This window comes from Gallus gallus, chromosome 4 (assembly GCF_016699485.2).
Source record: "Gallus gallus isolate bGalGal1 chromosome 4, bGalGal1.mat.broiler.GRCg7b, whole genome shotgun sequence".
Taxonomy (NCBI): Eukaryota; Metazoa; Chordata; class Aves; order Galliformes; family Phasianidae; genus Gallus; species Gallus gallus.
The window spans coordinates 64,574,585-64,598,679 of record NC_052535.1 but is presented as its reverse complement, the minus strand read 5'-3'; the positions used below and the strand labels follow the sequence as shown (position 1 = coordinate 64,598,679).

The window sequence follows — 24,095 nt, the reverse complement described above, 5'->3', positions numbered from 1 at the left end:
CCATCTCTTTCCAGGCTACCTGTATTATCTTTAACTTCTCAGATATGAATTAAAACTAACCACAACTAGAAATAATCCAATGTGTTGCTTATGCACCCTTTCACAACATTACCAAAGATATTAGAATAAATTGATGATAATACAGATACTCAGAGTTTGTCAAAGGATCACAGAATAGCTGAGGTTGAAAGGGGTCTCTGGGTGCCTGCCTCTGCTCCAGCAGTGACACCCAGAGTAGGGCGCCCAAGCAGCTCTGGAAGAGCTCCAAGGAGAAAACTCCACAGCCTCCAGGCAGTGCTGGGTCACCTTCACAGTGAAGTGCATCCTTATGTTTGTTTGTGCCTCTTGGCCTGTCCCTAGGCACCACTGGCTCCCTTCTCTTTTTACACCCTCCCTTCAACTCATTATAGAAATTCCCAAGCCTTCTCTTCTCCAGGCTGAACAGTCCCAGCTCTCTCTGCCTGTCCTCATAATAGAGGAGTTCCTGCATGCCTTCCCATCGTCTTCACAGCCTTTAGCCGGACTCTCTAATAGTTCCAGGTCTCTTCTGCACTAGGGAACTCAGAACTGGACTCAGCAATCCAGGTATGGCCTCAGCAGCGCTGAGTAGAGAGGGGAAGGACGTCCCTCCCTCAACTTGCTGGCAATAATCAATAAAGAGTACAAACATAAGCAGATTTATACGATAAACTCAAAGGGCAGTGTTTAACGACCTGGCCATTAGGTCAATATTTTTCCATATTCTCATGTAAAATATCTTCTCATTCTTTTGCATTCACAGTTCCTTATAGGAGATTCTCCTCCCTCAATAACAAAGCCATGCAATCATGACACAAATGCTGCCTGTAAATCCTGTGAAACTAGTTTGCACAAGAGGAAGGCTGCAGCTACACCTTACAATTTCTCTTGCACCACTTTTTATTTTATAAGGTTCTTCCCTGCCTCTTGCCACTCTTACTGGACTTTCACTGGAGGCTTGCATCCTTTCAACTCTAGCCACAGAAAAGCAGATTTGTGAAGTAATGTAATTAAAAAAAAAAACTGTGAGTGTGATATGTGGGTTCTAAATACAACCTTTATTATGTTCTTATTAAAAACTGTGGCTTTATGTATCTTTGAAAATTGGCATAGTTGAGAAGGAGGAAACTATTAAGTAAATCTGTAACTGCTGGGTTCATAACAGGAAACCAAGGGTTAAGTCTTGAGAGTATGTGTTGTTTTCCCACATCTGAAATGCAACTTTGCTCATAGTAAAGTCTATCTGAAACACAGAACTAGTATCGCCTTATAGAGTTAATCAAGCTAACTTGTTAATGCTACAATTCTAAACTAGAAACCTTCATCTCCCTGAAAATCTCTACTTTAATGAGATTTGGGGCAGAAATAGCTTACACAGTCAGCTCAATAACAGATTCTAAACTGATGTTAGCTGAGCAGAGAAGAAAGTGCTCTAAATTGTACCAAATCTTGACGTTCTGCTGTTCTCACAAGAGGGATCTAAACTTGGTCTATTTTACAGAGAAGAAAATCCCACCTTCATTCCTTTATTCTCTTAAAGACAACCGAGAATGCAGGCAACTGACAGGTGAGGTGTTTATTTCATTGTTTGAAGAGGTAATTACACCATATATGTGCTCAAAAACTGAAATTCCTACTTGTTGAAAACTGTCCTGGAAATCATCCATTATCAAATTCAACAGATGTAATTACTACACATTCAAAACAAGGTAGGGTAAATTAGGTTCCTCCGTTCCATAAAACAATTCTGCTCTGATAGAAACCCACATTTAAATGTAAGAAATGAGACCTTACAATTATTATTACTGCAACAAAAAACAAAGCATTTGTCAGTCCACTATTACTAATAGTAATTTACTATTAGTAATTAGTAATTTAAGACTAATTAATCACGTCAGGTGAGCACCTTACCTGCCAGACTTTTCATAGCAGTTGTGTATCATGAGGTGTGAAAGGTAGTTTAAAGCAGTTATTGAAATGCATACAAATGAACCCTTTCAAAATTCTACCCTAGACCAAGAAATTCAATCCAAAGAATATTTAATACTTTAAATAATCCAAAAGAATGCTCATAGTTTGTACATAAAGAATCGGACCAACTAATAAAAAAACCAAGCACTCAAACAAAAACCTTTGGTCAAAATTTCTTGCTCTGTTATCACTACTGCATTCTAAACATCTTTAGAGATCACTGAAGTCGATAAGATAGCCAAGAAGGCCTCTAAGAATTTATGCTGTGAAAGTTTAAGGGTTTTTTGTTGTTGCTGTTGGCTGGTTTGTTTTTTATAGGGGACAAAGACTTATTCTTGCATATGTCACTCATCTAGAATAAGGAGAGACAGACTCAGCACTCCTCCAGATCAATGTGTACATGAAAATTACCACACATAAGATAGCAGGAACAGAGTACCTATAGGCTGTGAAGATAAGGGCATGGCTACAGATACTAGTGACTTCATAGAGAAAGTATCTATTTCTAATCACCTTTACCAAATTTCTTTGTAAAGCTGAAAATTTTCAAGATAATGTTAGCTTTTTTTTTTAAACAAATTATTATTTTTGCCACTCATTTCTACAACTGTATTAAATTCTCTCTACTGCTAGCATTAGTTACTGTGACCAGACAGTCAACACAGCCTAAAGCCAGTCCAGCCTAAGGGCAACCCAAACATTGTTTCAGTCAACTAAATCATCTGACTTTGCTTCACCATAGGGCTGTTCAATGTGCCTGATGTGTGCACAGGGGAAGGGGAAGCAGTGAATCACCAGGTTAGACATCTTCTGGCAATAGTGCCAGCTCATGCTCATCTACTCCATGCGTTAAATTACAACCAGAGAAAAAAATTAGAAGGAATGAGATTTCAGTTTCTGCTCAGAGAAGGCAGTGGTGTTGTCCCTACTTGAGAAGTCTGTTCCATATTTTAGACGAAACAAACTTTTGCACTCTCATGAATTGCTGTATCTCAGGTGACAATGTGCAACAAATGAAATTCCAAAATGAGGTTTGTATACATGCACTGTTTCAGACTAATGAAAAGCTTAGTTTCTTGATACAGAAACAATTCCAGAACCCAGCTTTTTCAATAGGAAACTCATATAAAATGCAAAGACAGAAGTATCTATACTTAATGTTATATATTCTATTCACATGGAGCTACAGAAATTTAATGAAAGAATGACTTATACTAAGACCACAACTCTTAAAGTTGTGCAAGCGTACCAAATGGACAAATATAAAAAACAAACATAAGGATAATTAAAAACAGCAACACTCGAGAATAAGTGACAGGTGTTGTAGAAAGCTAATATTTAATCTGAATCTTAATCTCACTCAGAAATGCAAACGTAAATACAGCACTTCAAAAATATTTAGCGATGGGTCTTTTTTTTTTTTCCTAATTTGATTGCACAATCCTCAATCTGCGCAGCTGTGCAACTGCTTCTGATGCTTAGATTTCCCAGCACGCATGACTCATGCACAACTAAATTATCCTGTAAAGCATTTGGGAAGAGCAGACTGACTGCCTGTGGAGTGAAGTGGCAGAACACTTCATTGGAAACTGTCTTGGAAAAGAAAGAGGAACTGAGACTTCACGTTCATGTTACCATAAAATGAAAGAGAAGGAACATTTTTTGCTCACATACTCAAGCAAAGTCAAAGTCAAGCAAGTCAAAAATACCAAACTAGTAGCTTCTCCCGCCTGCAGCTCCCTCTCTTTCCCCATATCTGTATTAAGCACACAGTTGCTGCTATATTCATAAGATTAATGAGATTTAACAGAGACTTACTTTTCTACAATTCTGGTGTCTGCCAGTAAGTCCTTCAGTGTTTCCTATCTACAGTACAACTACCTGTTATAGAAAGAGCAAGTTTATACATCGAACAAAGTCTCAACACCATAGCTGCAGAACTATGAACACCTACACTGTTGTACTTTCCTTCACCTCATTACACAAAACATTACAGTTTGTCTTTTGTCAGAACTTCCAGCATTACAATCCAGGCTCAACTGGAATTACAGTGACTGCAAAACCCGAGACACAGGACACACACTTCATTACAATAGCAAGAAGTACCTTAACAGAATAGGGGAAAATAAAAAAGCAAAACAAATTAAAAAACTTTACAGTTGCTGCTCAGAGGAAATGTCTCAACTGTTGTCTTAGATGAAAAATGGACAAATCCAAGGCAAAAGATGTTTCTCGTCCCTAGAAACCCCTGCAAAACAATCTGTAACTACTCTGGGGATATATTTTAAGGTATCCTTTAGTCACCTCGAATGCTATAAACAAGAACCAAAAGGAAATGGATCACAGCATTTAGCAAACAGCATGACTTGCTCAGGCAGGAAAGGTGGTATATAATAAAAAGTAAGAACAGTACTGCATGAAACGTGCAGAAACACAACACAGCAACAGTGTATAAAATCTAAATGTAATTTTACTGTAATCATTCCTTGCATACATGGTAACAAAGGAGAAACATCTCTGCTTATATATTCAAATATTAGAGTATTGAACACAACTGAATTTCTGAATGTTCAATTAATGCTATTAAAAGGAATACCACTGCAATTTGAAGAAACACTGCAACTTCTGAACAACTGTCTTTAGCCATTTATCTTTCTGATATCCTATCAGTTATGCAAATGTCATGTTTGTTCAACTTCTTTCCTCATTCTTCTAAGCAGCAGCAGCATGCACTCCTTCTTTGCGGCTCACTACTGACACAAGCAGAAACCTTCAGAGCTTGTGCTTAGTGTGTGGAGTTCAGAAATTCCACTCTCTCACCTTTTGAGGGTCACCAGAGAAGCACCAAAGCACACCAACAAATTCCTTGCTCCTATTAACTACAATTACAACCAAAGCCTTGAGTCTGGTCTACTTAATTGCGGATTAGTTTGATAGATTATGACGACAGAATTTCTCTTCAAACATCAGGTATTTTTTTAGTGAGCGTTTTCTGGAGCTTGCAGAGTAATTGAGCACTTGCAGCAGAACTACTCTCTATCATTTTCCACTCTCCAAGCACTTTTCAAAAATGTTTTAAAATCATAACACTTACTGAAAGACATAAAACATAATACAACTGTAGAATTTTTAAGCCCAGTGTTCTTAAGCTTTGCTGCTCAGATAAGAACTTTCAAAACAGGGTATGGGGAAAACAAAGTAATTTTTCAAATTAAACTCCTTTTTTATTTTCAGAAATTCAGATTCTATCCTGATACTTCTCTATACTCTTTTAAGAGCTTCATATGAGTGCTCCAAGTTATTTACATTAGAACCATTACTCTTTCGCACTGTCTGTAATATTCAACATGAAACGATAGCAGCTATTTGGGACCACACACACTATATCAGCATGACTCTTTAAGTACTTTTTAGGCTTCTACAGCTTTTTTTCTTTTGCAGCTCTCCCACCTTTTATTTTATAGAACAATAAGATGACACTGCTTCTATTTACCTAAACCCAATTCAGCATGATTACTTCTTGCCCCCTCAAAGTCTTCTCTGCTCTCTCAAGTTCTCAACAACTCCCAAATTAGTATCACCGTGTTTTACTCACAAACACTTAGAACCTGCCCTTCCAGGTCATTACTGAAGATGCTAAAATTAGCACTGCTTAAAAGACTGCCATCTCAAATAGCAAGGAGGATCTAGTTAAAAATCAAGTTGCACTAGATAGATGTGTCCTACAGTTAATAGCTGAAATCACAGCAAATGAGGTAGAACGTTCCATTTAGGCTCTTTTCTCACTGTATTAACAGAACCTGATTCAGACTGAGTACTTAAGTCCTGAAAAGTAACATGAAGAAAGTATTTATAAAGGCATTAGAGATTCCTAGGATCTTGCTAGGTTCCTATTTAACACTGGTATCAAGGAATAGGATACCAATAGTTATCAGCATTCATAAGAAACACTGGAACTAGTATAAATCAGATGTTGAGGTCACATGCTAAAAGGCTAATGAATACAGCCATACTTTACTCAGGCATACGTTAAGGCTTGAAACAGTTTAGTTATGCCTAATGCATGAACGAATTTGCAAACGGGGAGAATGAAATACAAAAGAGAGCAACATTCCACAGACAAGGTTACTTAAAATAATGAGGGCTCATCATAACTTGCTGGCTTACAATTTTCAAGTTTTGACTCTCAACATTTCCCTTCATTTTAAAGGCTTGTCCTTGTCTCAATAAGGCCTCCTCTTGAAGCTCCTGGATGAAACGCCAGAGTATTTATTTTGATTTTTACTTAATGTCCAAGGTTTTTTTGCTAGCTGAAGTCTTTGAAACGCATATTTAATGATCTCTTTTTAGAAAGGGTTATACAATTTGAACAGAGAGATGCTTTAAGCCTGGGAGAACAAAATATGACATCTAACATTTTCATGTTGGTTATAATATGCAATAATGTTATGAATATAACCAATTTAAATTACTCTGCAACTTGGTTTAAAAAAAAAAACAAACCACACCACACTGAATTAAAAAACCACCCCAAAATCCTGAAGTTCTCCAAAATGGTGCTACAACTTTAGATTTGTTTAATGATCACGTTAAAGAACCGATGCTCTCAATGGTAATCTTGATAGAATACTTGAATCTTGTAATAATTCTGGGGGAAAAAAAATGTGTGAAGAGCTGAAACATGGAAAAATCTGATAAACAGGAAATATAACTGAGTTTATTCCTAATCATTGGCTTAGGCAGGCAGGATATCACCCTAGCAGCAAGCGTTCACAAGTTCTTGGGAATCTCTGAGAACTGAAGCTATACAGGCACAGATGGGGAGATCTCAGACAACTGTTAGTTCAAGATGAAGTGATTTAACACTGGCAACTAAGTATTACTTAAATTTTCAAAGCATTAACAACTGCCATCTTTAACCTCAAACTGAGGAGTGCGGGGAAAAAAAGAAAAATCAGTATTGGTCCTCAATATCAATGCGTAGAAAAAAGAGTAGAAACTGCAAACATTTGTGAAGACCACCTCTTTTTTTTTTTTTGGCTTGCTCAGACTCAATGTCTGCAACAGAACTCTGGGCTTGTGGGCCTTTTTGTTTTATTTTTAAATCAGCATTGATTAAAAATTCAAGGAAAAATCTGGAGTAGGAAGTACACAAATTTCAGTATCGTACATAAAGTTATAAAAAAATCATAAGACTCCTATTTTTCACAATTTAAGAACATAAATAGGGAAGAAAACCAGACTAAACAACATTCAATTACAGAAGACAGCTATGATATAAGTCATTTGATTCACTGTCATTTGCAGGTTTTATTCCCTATTTTCTTGACAGTCTGTATAAAAAGAAGCTGCAAAGAAAACCTGAGAATTTTGAAGGCTGTGTAGGTTGTGAATGTTAGTACTGAAACATATAACTAGATTTAGAAAACAGATTCAAATCAGAGACACTGATCGTCCTCAGCTTCTCACTAATAACCAAAGCAAACAATTTGGCCATGTCACCAGTAGCAAGCAAACTGGAGTAGCAGAACAGGATCAGGAGACCAAAGCAACTCGTGCTGACGCTGCTCAAATAGGTTTATTTTGGATTAGATTTCATTTAGCGTCCAGAAGCAAACATTAGCATCACAGAGACCACTCAAAGCTTTCTCAGGATTTAATAATTGATTCAAGCCTGTATGCCCCCAGTAGAGACAGAAGAGCACCTCACACCTTCAGCAGAACTTCAAAGTTTGTCTTCTCAGAAAGGAATGTAATTCAAACACAGTGAACCAGTAGGTGCTAAAAGGAACTAGTTGAGAAATTCTGTCCATAACCGTGTCAATGACATAAATCAAAATGGTAATGCATATACTTCAATTGTATTCTTCCTTTCCAAAAAACAGGTATCATCTCACAAAACAGAGCAGGCACTGATTCTAGAAGAATTGAAGCTTTTACTCTTAACTGCTCACCGTGTTAAAAGCAAAACTAAACAGAAAACTATGTGCCAACCTACTGGCTATTTCTTTCGGATTTTGTCTCTCAGCCATTTGTTTCCTCTTAATACCTGTGCTACTAAATACAGCAAGTGGAACCTGAAGTTCTTGGCATCTCTGAACTTTCAGACAAAGCTCACAGTATTTTTCTCACTTTGCAATTCATATGGCTGAGACTGAAACAGGTCTATAAGCACTACTACCAACATTTAACCTGCCCGTAACAAACTACATTTAGAAGAGCTGAAGATGAACATGAGTTTGAATGACAGAAGTAAGCACATCTCAGAACCTAGTAGTAAACGGCTATGTGAATTCAGAAAGAAAACGGATTAATGATATAGCAATATTTGCTTATGCCAATATCAAAATGCCTGACCCTAATCATCCCAGAGAGCAGCCACAGGAACACTGTGGCAGATATGCCAATGGAAACGAATCAAGAAACTTTTAGAAGCACTGCATTTCAAACATATTTGTACACAAGCAAAGGGAAAATCCGGGAATACATTGCATAACATTTGCCTTCCTTTTTCTGAGCTATGTCATTTGCTTATCTAATAATTTAATCTTCTAGATTTTAAGTTAAATGCCAGATAGTATCTTAGCATTGTAAGTTATAAACAGGATTTGGTCTCACATGATTAACTCATCCTGTTGCTTAGAATGATTAAAACATTCACAGAGACTCACCTAATTTCACCAACATTCAATATATAGCATCCAAATAACTTTCCAGAGGTTTTTGCAAATGAAGGAATGGGCTTCACACTGCATTTGCTGAAACTGAGATGAAAAGAAAATGAGATCATTTTCAAACAATGCCTAAAAAAAAATATTTTTAAGGAAAAAAATTAAATACATACAAACTTCCTCATAAGTTGAAATTTTAAGAGATGAGGTATTATATGTATTTTAGAAGATTTCTTCTGTGTGGGCCTGGGCTTCAAAGCAAAAAACAACAACAGACTAATAATGTAATAGTCATTTTCATCAACTATAATAAAAATTCAGTTGAATGGCCGTAAGCATCATTACGTGTCTGTGAAATTTTAATATGAATACTACATTCTTAATCTATAAAAATTGAAGCAGTAAGAAGTCATCCCATTTATTCCTATATGGAACATAAATTCCATCTTCCTGTAACTCATCAATACCAGAAACCTTTGGGTCTGGTTTAACACAAAAAATCCAAAATGCTTGAAAAAAATTCAGCACCATCCTGTAATAAGCAAAAGGTGAGAGGGGAAGCATTAAGACAGTCCTCCATGCTATACAGTCTGTTTTCAGCAAAACAAAGTGGAACTACAGCCTCCTGCCTGTCATGCAATCCGTATTACTGTTTCACAATGGGAATACTTCAACAAACAGAGCAGCGATTTCTCCTACACAGCTCCTCTCCCTCCCCACTGCCTGCCCAACGCATAGCTTTGTTTTGGTCAGCAACTTCACTTCTTTATTTAATTTCAGTCAACTCCTCTGATGCAAAGGTAAAACCTGGGATAAACTCCAAGCTTGCTCAGAAGCGATGTCTTTCTCTTTAAATCTGTTGGGTATCAAGAGATCATTTGCAGCTCATTACCTCTCTAGAACCTGCTAAACAGATTTTGATTTAATGAGTTGAGATTTTTCTTCACTGTGATAGATAGAGCGGCTCCAATAATTATGACAAAGAGAAACTACCTGCCCTACAATGTTACATTTCCCATCTCCTATAGATGGGCTCCGATTGCACCACCATTCCTTCTTACGCTGTGGAAGTACAGCGAATAAGAACAAATCTAAATGATAGTGGTTTGACTTTTCTCCTGAGTGAAGGGGTTTTTCCACAAGTGGTGACACAGGCACATTTCCAGAAAAGCAGAGGCTGAACTGCATGCATTTACTCATGCACACACGTCAAGGACAATAACAACTTTCCAATCTCTGTTCTCTTCCCATTTCTACAAATCAGCATTAAAAATACTTTCATCTCTACTTAGCCATATGCTTGTATGGAAAACATTAGGACAACACTTATGAATATTCTGATTTTTTATTTTATAAAGTAAATACATATAAATGCATTTGTAACTAATATTTATAAAGCAAATACAAAAAGTTCTGTTGCTTAAGGTTCTTTTGGAAAAGTGACATCTACGATTTACACCATGTATAAGTAATCAGGATGCTCCAAAAATCCTCTGTTGCAACTTTTAACCTTGTACATCACACATTATGCAGCCCATTATAAACCTTCTTGAACACAAAAGCAGCAGTGAATAAAAAAGTCATAATAAAGAATATTTGAACTAAAAAAGCTCAGCAATTATGGAAATATCCTGCTGAAGGTGCACTGCACAAATAGAATGAACACAGTATTGGGGGTGTGCTAAGGAAGAGCACTGAGAGCACAGAAGAAAGTCTCCTTACTTGGTGCTTGGGTCTGACATTACGAAGGCACAGAGCAGATTAGGTCTGTTTATCTATCACAGCCCAGACAGAGCATGCTCACTTGCTCTGTCTGGTTATAAATAAAAGGACCTACCTCATCTGATTTGGATAGATGAAACAGATATAGGCAAATCACTGAGCTGGTACAAACGGCGTTTTTCAGAAATCTATCATGCTGCCTAATGTCAGAGCATGGGATGGCACAAAGCAAATAGCCCAATACTGCAATATAACTGTTCTAGTTTTCTCCTAAAATTCTACTTGTCTCCTAAGCACTTGAGTGCTTGCTCTAACATACGCAGGTCTTATATCTTCCCATTTCTAACATTAATGCTGCAGCTCGAATCGTGAGAACAGTACTGCTCTGCCCTTCCATCTCACTCTCAGAGACATACTGACTTTTGGTAAGGCTTGAGCTGAAGCAACTTTTGGCCAAGTTTGAACAACAAAAAGAACTTCTGCACATTAAATCCTGTTAAATTACAAACAAAAAAGGTCTTAGAACAGAACGCCTAAAGCATCATTAACTGTAAGCACACCAATGCATGATAAAATATTAGGAATACAGGAAGGTTTTCTGCCAGCAAGACAAAACTACCTAGTTTGAGAAAGACTGGCACAAAGTCTGATATATCTAAGTAAATCAGTATTTCTTCTTTTTTTTGTTGTTTGTTTTTTTATTGACAGAATCACCTTAAAAGTTTAACAGTAATACGCAGCCACTCACAAAAGGAACCTCAAACTATCTGCCTCGTCTTGTGTGCTCCTCTTTGCGTGACCATGGATGTACAAAGCAATCAGTAAACATACTGCATGACAAGACATGAATGAATCCTGCAGAGATGAAAATCTGCATCTCCTGGCCCATCTTCAGCTGGATAGCACAGAGTATCAAATCAAGGCAGTGGGCAGATGCAACCGTTTCAGAAAGATGATGACAAATGAACAGAGATTGCTAATTGGAACCTATTAAGATGCATTTGTTTGCTTTGTATGTAGTCGTACATTAATGGAGTATCATTACCACTTTAACAAGAGCATCTGTGAAAGAAGACCCCAACAAGCTGTGGGCATAGCAACACATACGCTCATTTGCTGCAACACATCCCTGGGAGAGACACTAATTCAGGCTCCTAAAACAGCAGGGCCACGTTAGCATATGTCACTGCTAAGGACGGTGCCATCAAGGGTTGCTTCCTTTCTTTCTGGTTTCTCAGGCACAACTGTTTTATTCTATGCTCCTGTCTACAGGATGGAAGCTTATTAAAAGCTTATTTGAAGTCTATTCTGGCACCCACACAACATTAATTTCAATCTCAAATTGAAGGGGGAATGTCTGCCTTGCCTGAGGTTGAAAAAAAGATGCTTCTGTTTAAAGCAGTACTGTTTTAACAGCAATAAAATCTACATACTTACTTAAATTACCTAGAAATCCATTATGCCTTGAACAGTGGGTGGATAGCTTTAGTAGTCCAAATGTGATGTCATCTGAGCAAAAGTCTTTTTTGGCACAGTGTTCTGAAAAACAAAACAAAACAAAAAACAGCTCTGTGAAAATGAATCTAGTTGAAACCACTTGTGGATGAGCCCTTGATTGCCGCCCCGTTTCCTCTGCTGCTATTATGGTCACTTAAGTTCTAGTCCTGAAGTATTCACAACTTCACACTCCACCTCTTTACTCCACAAAATTGGAGTACACACGAGGAAGGAGAACTTCAGTAGTCCATCCCTCCCTTTACTCAGCTCTGAAGTCCGACCCTCCTTCAGCCTGAAGTCCAAACCTGCAGCCTAACACAAAGGCCTAAGGGTAGCACCACAGTTACAGATCTAACAGTGCCTACTGAATGTTAACATCGTTAACAATTGCTTTGCAGCAAATTACGCCCTTCTTCCATAACACCAGTAGTACACCAGCCACAATTCCAGAAATGAAATACACTGATACCATCTTAGCTTTGTATGATGGTTCGGACAGTAGGTGTGATCCACCTCAGAACTCTGAGGGAACACAGCATACCACAGCACAGCAAAGAACAAAAGCCATCTTCCCCCTCGCAAAGGACAAATGTAAACTTCAGTGAGTTCTACTGAGTAGAAGCTAACCATACCCCAAACACTCACATAAACAAACACTACTTACTTCACAAACACAACCCTCCATTTCCTACAACAGTGCAAGACTCCTACAAACAGGGAAGAGTTTTATACATACGCATGCCAGAATTTGCTAACAGTGGCACTGCTTACAATCCTGAAGAGAAAACCACTGCTAGTTATCACTGCTGATACCTTGCAGTGAACACTTACATGAGGCAAAGTATATCTTTTAAGGCATCCATACATCTACTTCCATCATACGCAAAGAAAACTAAATTCTTTTGACATAAGGCGCTTAAAAAAAGAACTTCAAAATCCCTATTCGTCCCCATCTCGTCCCCAGATACACACAACACAGCTGGAAGATGTTAGAATAGACAGAAAGAATGCCAGTGACTGAACACGGCTATTTCAAAAATACATTTCATTAGACAAGTCTAACGTGAGAAGAAGAAAGGCAGACTATCATGCATTTATCTACTTTTCTTTACAGAAGAACATCCTAATATTAGAAATCAATCTATTGAATCAAATCCCAGTCTAATGTATAGATAAGAAAGGACCAACTATGTTTTCTATAGGTTTGGAAAAGTGTCTAGGTGACATTTTAAAAACATTCTATATAAATTTATGAGATTACTTTGCATTCCTGTGTCAGCAACGCAAACAAGATTCAAACAACCCAACATAAACCAACCATACATTTAATTTTCCATTTAAAGGTAATACCAGTTTAACTAAGATCATTTGGAGAAGCAATTTCAGCTAACATAACAAAAAGCATTTTGGATCCTTTTTGACTGAGATAAAGCAGTAGTGCCTGAATGCCAGGTGCTTCTGCCATGCCATCTCAATGATGCAGAAACACACAAAGAAGTCCACCGGCTCATACGAAACCTGAGTGGAACGGGAGGCAGCGACAGGGGAACACACATGCCTGAGTTTTCAGGCCCACTGCTGTTGTTCCATCACTCCTTTTAAAAGCAAATGAAATGGACAGCTAAATGTCAGGGTGGAGCAGGGGGTAAGGGAAAGTCTTAGCATAATAGGATGTGTGTCCCAGCTTTCCTGCCAAACCGATCAAACCAGCACATTCCCCAGCCCTTTTCCTGTCTCTCTCCTTTTTTTTCTTTCCATAAAAGCCATAAGGTAAAAGTTTCTTCTATGTTTTTCCTGTCTCTATTTCCTACCACATCCTCTTCATCTTGATTCTGCCTACTCTTCTGATGTTGTTATGTTTTCCAAATCCTGCTACGTAAAATATTTTCCCTCTATTCCTTCAAATCTCTGTACTATTTGGATTTGCTTTATGCTGTCTTGCCTCTATGTTCTCACCCTCTTCCATGCTGGTCTACCTTACTCTGTTCTTAGAAATTACAACTTGTTTAAGTTGCTTCCTTTGACTTACATTCATTTGAATCTTTGTTCTCTTTTCTGAGATCATTCTCCTCACTTTCTATATCAGTGACATTTAGATCACAAACTCTTCAATGCTGGAACTGTGCCTTTACCTGGGAAACACCATGCAAATCTTTAGCACAGCACAATGTTTAACGCCGCGTGGCTGGCAAAGAAATTATACAATCTGAAAAAAACATCAAAACAACAAATATATTTTCACCTGAAATTCTGCATTTATTGCAGCTAGACATGGAAATGTATTTTAAGCACGGTTACTGAGATGATAACAAGCCATCACTGAAAGCAGCACACAAGTTCTAAACTCTACTTTCACCCTCAGCCACACACTTGCTAACAGCAGCTTGATTGCATATAATGAATGTTGCTGCTGTGGATGGCAAGAAAAGCTTCATTAAATCATATTACCTCATTAAAATTGACAGCAAGGAAAGCGTGTGAATAGGGGGAGAACGTGCATTCCTACTCTGACAGTTCTTGGAAGCCATGATTCATGCTGCTACTTGCTTTTCTACGCACAGAGGAAAAGTTGGCTTTCTTCAGAATACTTGTTACTATGAAAACTACCTTAAAATAAGCACAAGTCAAAGCCACGTAACTATTTTATATCTATTATGCTACTTCATAACTGACATATTGTAATGTTTACAAATTTTGTAGGATGCAGAAACTTCAGTTATTACATCTGTCACAGAGGCTTGAAAAGAGTATTTGGCATTACTGAGCAGAAAAGTGTCCATTAGTTTGCTTACTTTTAATTCTTGAGGTTTTCCTCACTTTCCCCCATTCCATTAAGCCTAACAGAAATTTCTCCAGACCTACCAGCAGAGGGGACAAAACTCTCCACTGAGACCAAAGGGAATCTTGCAAGTTGAACACAATGCTATAAGCTTCAGTACCTACAGTATCACCTAATTCTGATCAGGACAGTAATTCCTCAGTTAATGATCAAAATACCCATTAAAGGACAGTAGGGCACAGTTCCTATAGCTCTGCCTTTCATCAGCACTCCCCTTCCCCACAGTAACAAGCCAGCCTATACCCAAACACCTCCTGCACAGCAGAGACCTGCACATGCTGAAAAGCAAATCAGTGCCAAACCTGCAGCACAGCGTCTCTGTCTCTCTCAAGAAAGGGTACCGAGAGGTTTCCCTCTACCCAGTTTGTTTGTCTTCCCCAAAACTGTAGGAATGTGACAGTCTGAGATCTCTATCCCTCCTACAAACACGGCTGCAATTTGTCTGTGACTTCAAAAGCTACTGGCAAATACCTAAGGAAAGAATGAGGAAAAAAGAAAGGGATAAACAGCATCAATCACTTTCCATAGGAAATCAGGCTTAAGAGAAAAACAAAAAGCCAGCTCCCTTGCTGCTTGTTTCCTGAGCCCAGAAGATTCTGGTGAAACGTTTCCTGATTTCTCACATCTTCAGATCTATGCTTCAAATAGAAAACACACCCCTAGTGGACTGAGGGCTGGAAAAGTCCCTCCACGTACCACCATTTTTCCCCCTAACACAGCCCGAAGCTTTTGAATGACCAAGGAAAACTAAGCCAGCCTAAGCCTCCTGCATTTCTCTGACAAGTTCCATGGGAAGAACTCCCAGTCTCCCACCTGCCCACACCAACATGAGCTTACCCTGTCAGAATTCACAACCAACTTCCTGTGAGCAGCCTCCGAGCTGCTGGAATGTTATTCTTCCAGAACAGCTTTGTCAGAGTGCATGTGAGTAACATCCACTACTCAAAAGACCAACACCAGTCTCTGACGTTGCATTAAACATGCAGTGAAACAGCCACCAAAAACATCAAATACTCTTAAATGCCAGCAACTAATATTTACTACACCAATAAAAGCTTTTATCATCCTAGATGTACTTCACAAAGTGTAAAAATGGTAACTTATGTTTTATTTACTGCAGCAGCAGCAGCGGAATTCTTGGAACTGGAAATATGAAGTTAGCTACGTTAATGCAATTTATTTTAAAGCATTCTTTCTTCCTTACTGTACATCTTACTATCTCACGCTCATATATTCTCCACGGTAATCATTTAATGTGTAAAATTGTATGTTTCTCCTCATTTTTTTTAATGCATATTAAGAAATGCAGACATTATCATTCCTCTTTCATAGAATCATAGAATCGCTAAGGTTGGAAAAGACCCACAGGATCACGCAGTCCAACCATCCACCCATCACCAGTAGTTCTCGCTAAACCATGTCCCTCAACACAACGTCCAAACGTTCCTTGAACACCTCCAGGGTCAGTGACTCCACCACCTTCCTGGGCAGCCCATGCAGTGCCTGACCACTCTTTCAGAGAAGTAGTATTTCCTAATATCCAGCCCAAACCTTCCCTGGCAGAGGCCCTTTCTTCCAAGGGCCACTTGTTACAGGGCTGTCCCTAACACGTTCACAAACACCTTCCTGATGGTACTCACAAGGCAGTGCTGGAACTTCCTGGCTAACTGTCAGGTCAGCAGTCAATGGGATGTTTATGGGACCTGAGATCAGCCACCTGAGATATTCTCACATACCTAGGGAGCAGCATGCTGAAGTCTTTTAAGATTTTTACCTACAGTGTTAGTATTACATTGTTAACAATACTGCACCCTACTATTAAGCACCTAAAAGTTAAATGCTGTGCTGGATGACAAGCCCATTCCCAGGCATTCCCCTTCCAGGTGTCTCATAGCTCAACCACTACCACAAGATGTTAGTAATTCAGTTCTAATATCCAACCTGAACCCTCCCCCTGGCACAACTTAAAGCTGCTACCTCTCATCCTGTCACTGTTACCTGCAAGAAGAGGCTGACCCCCACCTCACTACAACCTCCTTCAAAGTAGCTGTAGAAAAAGTAAGTACCAAAGCCAGGGACAGCTGCACTCATCAGCAATACTTCTAAAGAAGTTAGTAGATACACAGACCCGTTTCTGAAGGACTAGGACACTGGTAAGGTTAGTACTCGCAATCCTGATGTATATAGCTAAGCTTTTCCCATCAAGACACACCAGTGAGAGGGAAAATCAGCGTTCTCATTTTTGTCCAGCAGCACAATTACAGCACAGTAAGCCAGAACAGAGAAATGACAGCCACTCTCCAGAGGGTTTCAGACCACGGCCTCTCTGCAGGCTCCACGCTATGCTGGAAGCTGGGTCAACTCTTGACCTCTCCTTCCAGCATCAGTCCTCAGAGCAAGTGAGAAAAACTGAGAAGTAAAAGGCTTGCTGGACAGCGTGCAGACCTCTCTGGGTCCCAACGTGACAGAGAAGAGTTCTGGTTCCCATTCCCAAAGGGCATTTAAAGTTTTATATGGAAGGAAAGACCGAAGAGCTCTTGGAAGAGGCCACAACACAGCTGCCCACCTCCTTCACACCCAGCTCCAAGAAAACAAGCACTGTAGTGTTTTTCTTTTGCCCAATTAAGCTTTAATCACCCTGAACGCAGTGAAAAGTGCATTTTTAGTGCTTGGGTTTTTTGTTGTTGCTGGCAGCATCTGAGTTTTGGGGTTTTTTTTGAAAGAGACATCAAAAAAACCTCTACCTCGTCCCTCCTTTGTGCTTCTGAACAAAAGGGAGAGTCACCAGATCGGCCCGAGTCCAATCCCATAGGTGTGACTCAGGTGCGGTTTGAACATGCCTTCGGACAAGGGAATGCCTAATTTACAGATTGCCCAATTTATGAATACTAAGCAGGCGGAGGTGCCAAGATGCTCCGTTTTGACAAGAGCACGGAGGATGTGAGTGAGAACAAAGCTTCAAGGTGCCTGGAAAACTTTTTACAGAGACCTGTAAAAACACAGCCAACACGTGGCTAAAAGGTCGTGCTGGACTAGATATTCAGAACCCATCTAAATCACAGTTTTGACTCCTCTCTACTCCTTTTGAGTCTGCCCAGATATCAAAATAACATGCATCAAAACCTCCTCAGAAACACCCGCAAATACCTTTTTACATCTACAGAACCTCACAGTGTTTATATTTCAGTATTTATTTTTAAATTCACTTAAAACGGATCTTTCTCCAAGAACTGTTTCATTCTGTTTTAACATAAGGATATTACTCCAATGCCATTTGTCCTGTGGTGGCAGGCTGCCCTAACGAGCCAAACGGTTTTAGCTCTAGAACTGAAGCTTTCTCACACACTTACAGATTATTAAACACTACTACAAGGACAAAGCACTTGTCACCACTCTTACGCCTCACTTGGATGCATCTTTATTGGGAAGATGAGGAATGCCCACAGTATCCCCACGGCTTCACAAGATTCAACCGAAATATCAGTTCTGAATCTCACACGGTGTATCTACCTCTAATGGGTGCATATTGAATAAAATATTACTATTACTACAGATGACTTTATGATATACTCAGCATTGCTCCTCAGAACATCACTGCAGAGGAAGAAAGCTAATTCAGTGATTCTAATGACAAAATGTAACGGCTGGAAGGAGTCCAAAGTAGGCAAACAGTAAAGTGACAAAAGACTCTATGAACGAAGTCATGTTGCTTCTACTTAGTATTAAATACACGGGAACTGCAAAGCACTGAAACTTTTTAAATACGCGATTACATGTTCTGAAAGCAGCTGTATTTAACAATTTATATTATACATTAAAACTACGGTAAGAGAACATTAAGGCCATAAAATTAAACACTCAGGCATGAGGTATGCCAAAATTAAAGCGGCCTTTGCATTACAAAGGCATTTTGTGGCAGCAGTAGGGGCTGAGAATTCAATCCTTCAGGGCAGCAGGCAGCTGCATTAACCATGAGTCTTCTTCCTCTCCCATCACATCTTAACTCCTGCAACAAACGAACTGGGGAACACCTAACAGTTTCAAACTACCACCAAAGCCCATTACCTGAGCTAATAAAGCACCCAGCTGCAATTATGAGCTGCTTTCCCCAGGTGAACCACACAGAAGGGAACGAGAGATCCTCCCGATGGGAATGGCTGTGTTCCCCTGTGCCAGCATTACAGCGCAGCACTGGAATCTTTCACTTCAGGCTCTGCTGCATGACCAAAGGTGCACTTCTTACACCTCCTTCTATTCTGATGCACTACTGAACTCAGAATAACAAGGCTGCTAGCAATTACTGGGCATTAAGAGAAAATAAGAGGCAGCCAAATATTTATACCTGTATTCATCAACTGCAAAGCGAGGCTGGAGCTGTGCAGCTCCGGACACAGTGCCCCTCTCTGTGAAGGAGGGGTGCAGAGCTAAAAAGGGGCTGTTTCCAAATGATGAAATTACCCACTGATTTCAATTCACAACTATTTTCAACACAGGTCTATTCCGTGTCCTAAAACTCAAGAACTCTACCTTGATACAGTCACTTCATATAAAGAACCCAGAGGGCGATGTTTCTATTGCTAATGCATTAATAATCCGTCCAGAGTATGACTAGGGCCAAAAAGCAGCAAAAGCTCAAAGCTTTTGAAAGCAGCAATTTCCTCAACAAGGCCAATCTATGAAGATTTATGATTTCAGTGAAATTCTACGCTAACAAGATAATTAACCAGCACCAGGAATTAAAAGTAATTACCGCTCCATTTTTATATTGTTGAGCATAAAAGTAGTAAAATTAGTTACAGGAGGGAGTTTATGAGCTCTTTCAAGCATTAAAAAAATACTCACTGCTTTACTCATATCCTTTATTTTACCTATGTAAGTTAAACTGTTTGATGTAAGAATATGATGCAGACGAATTAAAAAGCACGGCATGCCTGAATAACATCTTAAAGTATCAAACATCAAACCTGGGAGGCTTTCAGACTCTTTTTTTAACCACGTGGACTGTTTCTTAAAGGGATAATTCTTCACAAAATTCTCACCCCTTCACAGCACTAGCACTCACATCCAAACAAAAACCCCAACCCAAACGTTCAGTGCTTTATCTATCTGAAAGCAGTGCCTTTATTCCTTTTAACAAAGGGCCTCGAATGGATACACACGTGAAAATCAGTAGCAAGATCTGCAAAGCATGCAGTCTATCAAGTAGAATTTCCCTATTAAAACAATCAGATGCTGCCCGGTTTCAAACCCGCAGATACCCACAGATAAGGGCAGTTTTACTCCCGTGTGATACGACAGAAGCGTGACCCAGCTGCTCGCACAGCCCTGCCAGGACTGCCCCGGTCACGGTGTATTTCTCAAGCACTTCTTTCACTGGCGCATTTGCCCTAACAATCCTCTTGCCTTCTGGCACACCTGTCACCCAGAGCAATGAGCGAGGTTAAATATAACCACATCAAAAAAAAAAAAAAAAAGGTAGTTAATTTTAACCGGGATCGCTCCCGGCCTTCTGCGGGACGCGGCTCCACACAACGTGGTGCTGGTGGGGCTGAGGGCAGCGGGAGAGGAGGGCCAGCAGCTCCGGCCCACAGCGCTGCATGTCAAACCGTGCCACCACAGCACTCCCGCTGTCAGGATTTAGGGGATCGGTATCCGTGCTCGGCCACTGTGCTTCTCCACACCTCTGTGCGTCCCAGCACAGCTGCGCCTCGCTTTCCTTCTGTCTCTCCGTAGGTCAACGTTCAGCGCTTAAGGGAGAGTCCTGCCCTTACAAGATGTCAGTGTAAATACCCCCGGGGAGTTTACAAGCGCTGCTCTTCATGAAAACACATTCCGAGTTTATGTCCCCGGCCCAAGGTACAAGCCATCGGAAACCGAAACCAACCAGAACCCCACGGCTCCCTTCAGCGGGCACGCGTGGAAAGCGGGGCGACAGGGCCCGGCCCGGCCCCGGGCTGCGCACCGACCCCCGGCGCTCTCACTGCACCCAGAGCCAGAGGAGCGCGGAGCGACCCTCAGCCTCAGCGTGAGCAGCAGCGCTCGGTAGCGCACTCGCGGCCACCGCCACCAAGTTTCTACGGGGAACGCCTGAAAGCACCGAAAGCGCGAGAGCCGCCTCCCCGCGAGGACCGCGGCCGCCCGCCGCCCCACCTGCCGCAGGGCCGCCGCCCGCCGCCCCGCAGCGCCCCGGGCCCGGACGCGGCCTGCAGCCGCCCGCCGCGCTGCCGGGAGCGGCCGGGCCGGGCGACGGGCCAGGCGGGCAGCGCTCCAAACGTGCCCGGGAGTTGTGACAGGAGCAAAGTGGGTCACCGGGCCTAGCGGGTGCCCCGCGAGCGCCCCCCGGCCCCGCCGCCGCCCGCGCCCCGCTCAAGGGCGCCCGCCGCCCTTCCCGCGCCCCGCCGCCGCCCCGGCGCAGGGGGACCCGGCGGCGCTGTCAAACTTCGGCGGCCGCCCCGCGCCGTCCCCCGCCCGCTCCCTCCTCGGGAGCCGAGCCCGCCGGAGCCCGCCCGCCCCGCGTCGCGCCTCTCCCCGCACCCCGCTCCCGGCGCGGCCGCCGCCCGCCCGACCTCTCCCGGCGAGCGCCTCTCCCCGCGCGCAGCCCCGCGCCCGCCGCCGGCACACAGCCTTCTCCGGCGGCAGCAGCGCCGGCAGCCGGGCCCGCCAATCCCCGCCACCGCGCCTGCGCCGCCGAGCCCACCGCCGGCAGCCGCGGCGCCTCGCGCCACCGCGCGTGCGCCAGAGCGCACTGCAAGCCGCGGCACGGCGGCCCTTCGCTCCGGAGCGCGGCGTCTGCGCGTGCGCGGAGAGGCGGCGGGCGAAGAGGCGGAGGCGCGAGCGAGCGGGTCGGCCTTCCGCGCGTGCGCGAGATCGAGGAGCCGGGGGCGGGAGGGGGCCGCGCAGGCGCGGTGGGCGTCGCGTCTTCCTGACCTGGGTTCACCTCGCCTCGCCTCACCCGCACCGCCCGGGGAGGAAATGGCGGCGGGCGCTGTCTCAGCGGGGAGCGGGGATCCCGGCCCCGCAGCGCCACCTCTCCGGCTCGGAGCGCCAGGGCCGGCGGCGGCCCTTGCGGGGGTGAGAGCCCGGCAGCGGGGCCGGGGTCCGGCGGGGGGCGGCGTCCCGCCCGCGGGAAGGGCGCGCTGAGCGGTGCTGCCTCAGATCGGGGGGACCCCGCGCCGTCCCGCTCCTCGGTTTCTGCTATCGGTGCGGGGAAGCGGGCGGAGCTCGCAGGTCGGCCTTCAGCGTCTCCATGTTCGCGTTTAGCGCCGGTTTGCGAGGCGGTCTCGTCTGTCAGTCGTCGGAAGCGGCTCCGGCAGCGTTGGAAATCTCAACTTCTCTGGAAATCCTTTCTTGTGTGTTCAGAAAATACGTTGTATCAGCGCAGGAGCGTGCGGCTGCAATTGGAGACAGCAGGGCTGTCTGATAATAAAAGTTAGCTTTCTTTGGTGTGCCTGCGTGTGGTTTTTAAGGCTTATACGGACTGCGGGATGCGTTCGCGCCGCGGACTTCGCAGAGTGCGCTGTGGAAATACAGCTCAGCCAACAGCTACAAACGGCCACCGGGAGGGTGCCTGCACTGAGGGAAGGGATCAGCCGAATCACGGCTCCCAGATCTCAGAGACCTTCACTTCTGGATTACTTTTCAGGTAGATTCGTTTCCCTGTTTGAGCTGCCCTGTGCCTGTACGCGGGTAGCATGAGGACAGGGAACCTCTTAGCAGTGACGCTGCCAAAAAGCTATCCACGAGCTTGTTGGGTTCTTCTGGTTGTAAAACTGTAAACAGCGTGAATACTTGGAATATTTACAGGTTCAAAATACTCCATTTCTAGCTTTTGGTTGTGGAAGATCGGTATAAATAAAGTGATCATATCATTAGGTAAAGAACAGCGCTTCTCTGTAAAGGGCAATGCTTCTGTGAGGAAATGCAGTAGAGGTGATAGGGCACAGCAGGAGTGGGGACTCCAGGAGAAGACACAGAGATGTTTTCAACAAGGTGTTATTGCCAGAATTACTGGGACGTGGCCAAGAAACCGGCAGGCTAAAGTTAGCATCTAGCTGCATGTATGGAATTTGACACAAGTGGTGCCAGTAGTAATCCTTCAGGATAGCATACTGGACATACATGCAGTATCTCCTCCCTCAAAATACGCCTTGCAGAGAGCAACATCAACCTGCTGCAGTGCTGCAGTACCAAATCTCTCTTTGAAGCTTGCATGTCTTCTGTTTGCAGATCTGTCAGGCCGTGCAGATCACAGCAGTGCACTTTCTGCCTGTTGTAGCCTAACCGAGGCAATGTTTTTTAATGCGTTACCCTGGAAAATATCTTAAGGACATCTGAAGGAGCAGGACAAAAAGCAATGTAGTAGTAGTTCTATGAGCTTATTTCCACCTAGAAATACCGTGTTCCTAAACCTTATTGTCAACGTGAGTTTGATTTGATGGTTCCATTGGGGGCTGCACGGTCCGTAGGTGTCAGATTATGAGGGCAGTACTGTGTTTGTGCTCCTCTAACACTGCAACCCCTTAATGCGTGATGGAGGTTTGCTGTGAGGAGGAAGTGGGTGGTAGCTCCCTTTTCGTGGCAGTCACTAGGGTGAATACCAGCATTGCCTAGGGGATCATATCAGACATCGCTGATGACCTGTTTGCATTTGAAAATCAGAAAGGAACAAGTATGAGTTTAAGTGGTAGAGAAGCTGTTAACTCTGAAATGCGTCTATCTGTCCTATGTGAATCTGCAAACTATAAGTTTCCAGTAGTGATACCTGACAGCAGATGCCTACTTCTACCTACTTTATCCTCCTGACTAAAAAGAAAACACTGATGTTCATTTTCTTGTTTGTCTGAGGTACCTTCATGCCAAGTGTTAAGTGAACCATTTGTTTCTGCATACTGATGCAATAAACCATGTCAAGTCTGTATAATCTTTAGCACACCGAGGGTTGTTTTTTTGTTGTTGTTGTTTTCTAATGGAGCCACTGGAAAAAATAACTATGATATCCAATTTGGTTCACTGCTCGCAATACATAAAAATGCCGAATCAGGAGCGTGGTCACTTCATTCACTGACATAGTTTTGTTTTGCTTATATACACGTGGACAACAAACTCTTTTGCAAAGGATGTCCTTATTTTTACTGCGAAGGAACAACTGATCCAACTGTGTGCATTAGAAGAGTGCAAAGAGAATCCTTGACGCTAGAGAAAATTCTTGCACACCTGCCAACCAAGCAGTATTAGTCGTTGCATTCAGGGCTAAATCCTGTTTTTATATCGCTGTGTGCATCATTTTCTTCAGGTCAGCATTTCCATGGGGGGAACTAAGAAAGTATTTAGAGTAAAATCCCACTACAGTCGTTTCACTGAATTAAAGGAGTCAAGCG

General features: G+C 42.4%; 2 protein-coding genes across 19 annotated transcripts in view; one reads left to right on the top strand and one right to left on the bottom strand.

Annotated features, from left to right (window-relative positions):
• The window catches only part of CLOCK (clock circadian regulator), a 55,311-nt gene extending 33,913 nt beyond the window's left edge, over positions 1-21,398 (bottom strand). For 4 of the 18 annotated variants that reach the window (XM_015285392.4, XM_015285399.4, XM_015285398.4 and 1 more), the window contains exons 1-3: positions 21,285-21,398; positions 11,820-11,921; positions 8,661-8,753 (exon numbers count right to left, since the gene is read on the bottom strand). The gene's annotated coding sequence lies outside the window, so the exon portion shown is untranslated. Of the gene's footprint in view, positions 1-3,807; positions 3,871-8,660; positions 8,754-11,819; positions 11,922-13,908 lie in introns of all 18 variants that reach the window. The other 14 variants (XM_040698660.2, XM_015285394.4, XM_040698661.2 and 11 more) reach the window with 10 other exon arrangements.
• On the top strand, positions 17,629-22,163 carry LOC121110758 (basic proline-rich protein-like). The gene is made up of 4 exons (XM_046940375.1): positions 17,629-17,658; positions 20,575-20,973; positions 21,037-21,711; positions 21,810-22,163. Exons 1-4 carry the CDS (start codon positions 17,629-17,631, stop codon positions 22,149-22,151), a joined length of 1,446 nt encoding a protein of 481 aa, XP_046796331.1. The 3' UTR covers positions 22,152-22,163.
• The last annotated feature ends 1,932 nt before the right edge of the window (positions 22,164-24,095 follow it).

Bases quoted from the DNA above. Each gene is read 5' to 3' on its own strand.
- LOC121110758 (XM_046940375.1), top strand. From the start codon at position 17,629: ATGCTCCGTTTTGACAAGAGCACGGAGGAT. The intron at 17,659-20,574 runs GTGAGTGAGAAC...CCCCGGCCCAAG, and splicing joins TTGACAAGAGCACGGAGGAT to GTACAAGCCATCGGAAACCG. The intron at 21,712-21,809 runs GCGGGGAGCGGG...CCGGCAGCGGGG, and splicing joins TGGCGGCGGGCGCTGTCTCA to CCGGGGTCCGGCGGGGGGCG.